The sequence below is a fragment of the Diadema antillarum genome, unplaced genomic scaffold (genome assembly GCF_040938485.1).
Source record: "Diadema antillarum isolate AM-2024a unplaced genomic scaffold, OU_Dant_1.0 seq00000802_RagTag, whole genome shotgun sequence".
Classification (NCBI taxonomy): domain Eukaryota; kingdom Metazoa; phylum Echinodermata; class Echinoidea; order Diadematoida; family Diadematidae; genus Diadema; species Diadema antillarum.
In genome coordinates this window covers 770,989-778,053 of record NW_027271684.1, presented here as the reverse complement: position 1 = coordinate 778,053, position 7,065 = coordinate 770,989, and the positions used below count along the sequence as shown (strand labels likewise).

Here is a 7,065-nt window from a genome sequence, read left to right as displayed (position 1 = left end):
GTTGTGTGAAAATCGTTTTCTTCAGAATGGTCTCATAGTCAAGTAATGTGCAATTTAATCGCCCCGTCACTGTACAGGCATGCTAACCTGAAAACATTAAACTGCACATTACTTGACTATGAGACCATTCTGAAGAAAATAATTTTCACTCAAACAATAAATACATAATGTACTCTTTAATGAATCCCACATGGATTGGAACAATCATTCCCCAGCATTCCCACTGATTCCCACTGATCAGTTAGTAGTCATCCCCTTTATCACGAAAAGAGCATGAGGAGGAGTATGAAGGAGAAGCGGCAGAAACTGCCAAGTCAGAAATAAAGTGTGGTGGTAGGCGGGGAAAACAGCAAAAGCGAAAGAAAATGAAGAACGTGATTTATAGCGATTAAAAGTAAAGTCAGATAAACGACAGAAAATCAAAGTGACGGAAGAGAAAATTGAAAAAAATAAGGTAAATGGGACAAAAGAGGCAAAAAACGATCATGAAGATTACGGTAGAAGAAATGGTTAAACGGTTGGGTGGCTGTTGGCAAGTAGAAAATGTGTAGCTAAGTTAGACAAGGCAGATCACGTGACAATCAATTATTTGTATTCGAATGCATTTCAATTATCATGAACTTTGGAAGGTTGTTATGGGTTAATCGGGCAATTTATAAAACCATGCTTTCCACGCACACACACCCACACACACACACACACACAGACATACACACATCCACACGTTATATTCACATCATCGGAACGTGGGAAATAGGAAACACAAAATCATAAATTATTTTGAGAAGCAATTTTACTGGCCGAAAGCTCGAGAATAATGAGCGGAGACGTGGCGGCTGCACCCTTCTTCTTTCGCCTGTTGAGGAAAGCTAGCTCGAAATGATGCTGCCACCTATAAAAGTTATACTTGCTCATTTGCATTGTAAAACATACTATTCTTGTGTCCCCCCTTCACCTACCAACTGCTGTATATGGTGGGCAAGTGTTCACACTGATATACGGATGAACCTGGAAGAGCGCGACCTTGAAATATCTTTAATTTGAGTAAAACCTCAATAAAATATTAGAACTAACCAGAGATCCATTACGGAGATTGATCGGGAAAATATCTTTCATAAGATTGCGTAGCTGACAGCACAATGAATATCAATACCTATTTCTCTATAGTTACTCGGTCTACCAGTGATAACGAAGGATAGTCAAATTAATTGAGCTAATATATTGCATCCATGCTCTTTGGTGGCGTGTAAAGGCCGGGAACTACGCGAGACGCAGCACACGTTTTGCTGTCGAGAAGGCCATTCCAACTAATTGCCCGGAGATGAATACACGCCCTTTAGTATTTTATTCTAAGAGGATATGGATAATGTATGAAGGCAGCTAATGCCACCGCCTGATGGAACTCGGAAATCCACTTTGCTTTTCTCGACGGTGTCTCATGAATTAGGTAAAGTTTGAGTCTGTGTTGTCAATCTTGACTCCTGAACTGTCCAGCAATCTGTTTTGTTTGCCGCCTTCGTCCCCCCCCCCTCTTTTGTACTCATACACGTTGGTCGACGTCCATATAAGTACTAACACCGATGATGAAAATAGATATCATGATATTGTGTGTATGCCTATTTATAGACACATTGATTCTATCGGTACGTGCACTCCATGCGTTGGACATTGGGTCGCTTATTTTTACTACTTTTACACAAAAATCAGTTACTCTGTGATTCTGCTGCATACATGCCAAATGCAGCGTGTAAATACTGATGTGCTTATAACATGTTTGTAGTTCAAAGACTGAGTAAATAATATAGAATGATAACAACAAACAGTCAGAAATCGTTCAGTCCGTTGTTGTTTTTTCATTCTATGGGGTAGTATGCAAACTTTCGGATATCTAACGGCCTTTTATTTGTTATTGTTTTGTTTGTTTTATTTTTCTTTTGCTAAACTTTTTTTTTTCAAACCACGACTTCTCAAATTATACACCCTACGTTATTACGGATTGTTGGAGCTCCCTCACTTGAGAGAAAGCGAGAGAAAGCAAATAACAAAGAGAGAGAGAGAGAGAGAGAGGGAGAGAGATGAAGAGAGAGGAGGGGGGAAGAGAGTAAAGACTGGTACAACTTTCGACTCACAGTTAAGCACGGAGGAAGCAACTCTTCACCCTGCATGTGAAGAAGAAAACACGTAAAGGGGATCAACAAACTCATTTGGAAAGTAACACGACACAGAAGGAGTAACATCTGTGTCTCCTTCCCCAATTTATGATGGACATGTAACAGACATCTGAGGACAAAACAACTAAAAATGACCCACCTCCCTCAAAAAAAGAAAAAAAAAAGAAAAAAAAAAGAATAAAGAATAAATGCATGAAAGATGAAGCAAGACTTCATTGGAATTGAGAACTAGGGATATGCAATTATCTACATGCGCATCCTCTGTGTCAATAATATAATTATGCTGCCTGACTTAACATTAAATAGAATCAAACCTTCATAACGAACTACGCTGCAAAGAACGAATGTATTTTATATGAGCAATAACCTCATGTACTCATATTTTATTCCCCACCATAGGTCGACGGGAGAGCTAATATTGACAGCACCACTTAAATTTCTGTTTAGGCGACGTATTATTATAGCGCACATTCATTTTTGTATTCCGAATTCCTAAACGGCACAATCATCCTGTCCGGGAAACAATGTTGACACAGGGATCGTGTCCCAACCAGCAAGCAAGCTAAATACAGAGCGAGAAAAACGTATAAAAAGGGGGAGAAGAATTATGATCGTATAAACAAAATCTGGTGTCTCCGCGAGATAGTCAGTGTATATACCGGTATCTTGGACAAAGCTAAAACAATTTTTTCTTCCTTATCCTCCATCTTAGAACAGGCACGGCAGGTGCGTATTTCATGTTGATAGTTCCGTATCTACTAAAGTCGAAACATTAAAGGTGATGCGATCAGAAAGGGATGTATGTTTCAGGTCCATGCGTGTATCGGAATGGCAAAATTCAACCTTATTCAACTGTTTTATAATCTTGATATCATGATAATATTCAGTTCAAGAACATACGGCAGTGACGTTGAGTGAAATTCTTGTGAATTTCAGGCCATTATTTTCAAGTTGATTACATTCACAAGTATTTGACAGAAATGTTTCAACCTAAATGTGCATATACGTGTTTTGGTCTACTATTGCATGCATTAGCTATTAATGAAAGTCGATAAAATGTGTGTCTGTCTGTCTGTCTGGCTGGCTGGAATAAGGGAAAGTTAGAACTTTGTGGAATATAGACTGATAAAAACGTTTAGTTCAACCTGTACTTATAGACAACTCACATAATGCGCTTGCATTTTGTTATCGTTATGATGATGATGATGATGATGATGATGATGATAATGATAATAGCTATTGTAATGACAATAGGCATTTCTATTGCGCAGCTGTTCTCTATAATAATATACTTTACGGCGCATTAAAAAATAACAGTCATAGCCTTTCTAGGAAGGTTGGTTTTTAACCTGATCTCAAAGTTAGCTACCTGCCTTAGAAATTCTACGAGCATTATGGCTCAAACGGTACTGTATTTGTGTGTGTGTGTGTGTGTGTTGATTAGAATTAGATGCCTCAGATTTTTGTAATATTGCTGTAACTTCAGCGACGTTAGTTTCTTCTCACTTTCTTCTGATGGAGGGAAAGAGGATTATACTATAGTTGCTGTTGGCAATAACAGGTATATATGCCGTTTCATCTTAAGTAAATTGGGATCATTATACGTGTCGTTACACCTGTCAGCCAAGTACATTGTCATGCCAAGTTGATTTCCTTTTCAATTTACTACTATAAACGAACCAGCGAAATCTAATTGGGCTTTCATATCGGGCTTGCGTAAAGTTGCGTAGTGTTGCGCATCGACTACGCCAATTTTACGCTATACCGGGTGTCCCAAAAAAAGCGGAACGGTGGATTTTCGGTACCTTGCGTTCTAAAAGTGATATATTTTTTGACACCATTAGAAAGAGCATCTTCCGCAGAAGACCATGATACCAAAATCATTAAATTTGGATCAGTACTTTTTATTCTCCGGCAATTTCTGTAAATGCAATCATTTTCAATTTTTTGCAACTTATGAGATAATAATTTGGATGCGACACGCGTTCCATACGGTGAATTGTGTAAGCTCGTTGATCCATGTCAACAAAAGATAACGCTTTCATATTGGGAGCGCACACACACACACACACACACACACACTGTTTTTTCCTGGCCGTGCCCAATGTGAAAGCTGTATCTTTTGTTGACACGGATCACCGAGCTTACACAATATTCACCGTATGGATCGCGTGTCGCACTCAAATTATTATCTCATAAGTCGCAAAAATCCGGCGAAATTTGACAATGACTGCATTTTCAGAAATTGGCGTAGAATAAAAAGTACTGAACCAAATCTAATGATTTTGGTATCATAGTCTTCTGCGGAAGATGCTCTTTCTAATGATGTCAAAAGATATATAACTTTCAGACCGCAAGGTACTGAAAATCCACCGTTCCGCTTTTTTTGGGACACCCGGTATATACGCTGTGCTTACGCCAACTTTACGTAACAACACGGTACGCATGGCAGGTGAAAAAAACAAACACGTAAACATGTTTAATCTTTTTGCATACTTTCGGCGTAGAGCACAGAACGCAGAAATACGCAATTTATACGCAAGTCTAAGCAACACTACGCTACTGTCGCCATACCCTGCTCAAGTCAGTCGAAAAATCCTTTGCGGTTGGTTCAAGGCTTTACCCAAAAGCTTATTTTTGTCACTCTATCTCGCATGTTTCTGTCATTTTTTTTTCACGAGTACGCGACATATTTTTGCGTCTTCGGTTCTCAACACTACTCAACTCTCGCAGGTCCGGTGTGAAAGCCCCTTGGAATGCTGCAATGTTTCAATACTGCGTTGGTGAAATCTCGAGGATATATCTACGTAAAGACGCATTCTACAAAAGTATATAATGGATAACTAGTTTGAGAAAGAGAGAAATGTTACTGTCTTTTTTGTGTGTATTTCGCTTGTCTATCAACTCAGGGTCAACTTTGCCGACTACTGTCCACAAGCACAACGTTGACAGACCATCTCTACGTCCAATAAATGCTTCAGTTTTTTTTTTATACTGCAATTACGCACAGACTCCAATGATAAGTTAGACAAATTATTAGCCAAACGGTGATGAAGTGAGCCTACGGTATCTAAGACGGAACTTTTCATTTGTTTCACGGTCATTGTTGACAGTCACACTTCAGTCGCAGACGAGTTGCCATAGAAACAACATGTCCGGTCGTCTGCAAAGTTCCTCCCATGCGGACAAACTTCGGCTCTTGAACACTACCCTCGAGAAACAGTACACCTCGCAAATTGCTCATCTTGATCGTCAGCGGAGGATATTTCTCAGCCAGTTCTTCCGCGACATGCGAAATGTTGAAGAAGATTCTCGCCGTAGGCGTAACGCGAAACTAACCGATCCGATTCCAAAACGCCTACTCGGTGACGAAGCCAAATCAAACATCACAGATCGTCGAGAAGTCCTCAGTGTCGGGCGGACTACGGCAAGTGCGAGTCCTCGTGATAGACTGCGCATGCGTCAGCGAAGTTCAAGTGAGGGAGATCTAGCCGAACGGCGATTTCGCCATGTTTACAAAGACCACAGCCATCTTGATTCCCAAGATGTAACAGAAGCTAGATCCAGTCCACAATCAACATCGGTGTCGTTGGGTTACCCTGGAAGGAACTTGGGCCGAGATTCAGAAAGTGGTGAGGTAGAAGGCCACGTTGAAAGGGAATTCACAGACATGAACCGCTCCAGGAGAAGAAAAGTGCACTTTGAAGATCAAAAACAAATAGAATCGGATCATAGTCCAGCTGAGGCGTGGTCCATGACAGAGTTGACAGCGGCAGGCCATGAATCAGTCGAAGGCATCCCAGCCGGAAATCGCATTTTGGACTCGGCGCGGGCGTTGGCTGTGTACAGACGGCTGCAGCGCAAAGTTCAGGACTCTCTAGAGCACGGGAATAAATCCAAGCACCCGGAGGCTGCTGTCGAATCAACTATGAAACTGATGAAAAGGAGACAGCAGCGAAAAATGCGCGAAGACGACGCGGAGAAACGTAAGGGCAAGCCAACTTATGCCAAAGGGCGAGGGAATCTCGAGCGCGCTCAAAAAGATAATAATTCCAAGTCGAGTAACACGCATGCGTGGTGGAATCGACAGCAACGTAGGTCCTCCTCACCCTCCAACCGAAAGGAGGCCTACGCTTTACCCTCCCTTAGCATCGACCACCACGAGAAAGGTACAGCAGCAAAACACCTTTCAGTGACCGATGGGAGCGCCTCCAACAAGTTGAAGAGTCGCGCAATAATTGAGCGCGAAACAAAGTTGTACTTCAGCAAATTGGAGCAGACAGTCGAAAACGAAAGAGTTACGAAAAAGATAAATGCTTACCTCAAGACTTATTGAATTAACCATATAGCTGCACAGCTGTAAAATTAATGAAATACGTTTGTAGTTTGTCTGCATAACAGCAGGACCTCGATTATCCGGCCACGTCGGGACCGGCTGGCGTCCGGATAATCGGTGGCTGGATAATCGAGGTCCTACTGTAATTCGTTTCTAACAGAAAATCATTCTTACCAAGTCTTCCTCGTGACAATCTCACATGGCGAAAATTCTCTTCGCCACCTCTCAGTAATTTTTCCCTTCTCATGTTTACTTTTAGCGTCACGTCAGTGTGTTCTTGTATGTTTTGAAGTGATCTGTCCAGGCAACATCCAGTGCTTCCATGTTTTCACTGTTAAATAGGTCATAATAATTACTCCACATCTCCACTTAAATCAGTTTTGACAACAAGCGTTGGATCTAGGGATCTATCCTCATGCGATCCGATGGATAGAATATTTTGCTTTTGGCGCTAGTATTCCATTTACTGCCGTCGTACAGCAGAAAGAATATACTAGCCAAGTTTATCTACCTAAGTTCACTCTTTAAAAAAAAAGTTTAAATTGTGGTAAATAATGG

The 7,065-nt window shown here is 41.0% G+C and overlaps 1 protein-coding gene across 1 annotated transcript; it reads left to right on the top strand.

The window, feature by feature from the left end:
* The first annotated feature begins 5,322 nt into the window (after positions 1–5,322).
* LOC139739502 (uncharacterized) lies at positions 5,323–6,507 on the top strand. The gene has a single exon (XM_071650107.1). The coding sequence runs from the start codon at positions 5,323–5,325 to the stop codon at positions 6,505–6,507; it is 1,185 nt and encodes a 394-aa protein (XP_071506208.1).
* Positions 6,508–7,065: the final 558 nt, after the last annotated feature.

What these genes read in the sequence shown, in the direction of transcription:
- LOC139739502 (XM_071650107.1), top strand. Translation starts at nt 5,323, where the DNA reads ATGTCCGGTCGTCTGCAAAGTTCCTCCCATGCGGACAAACTTCGGCTC.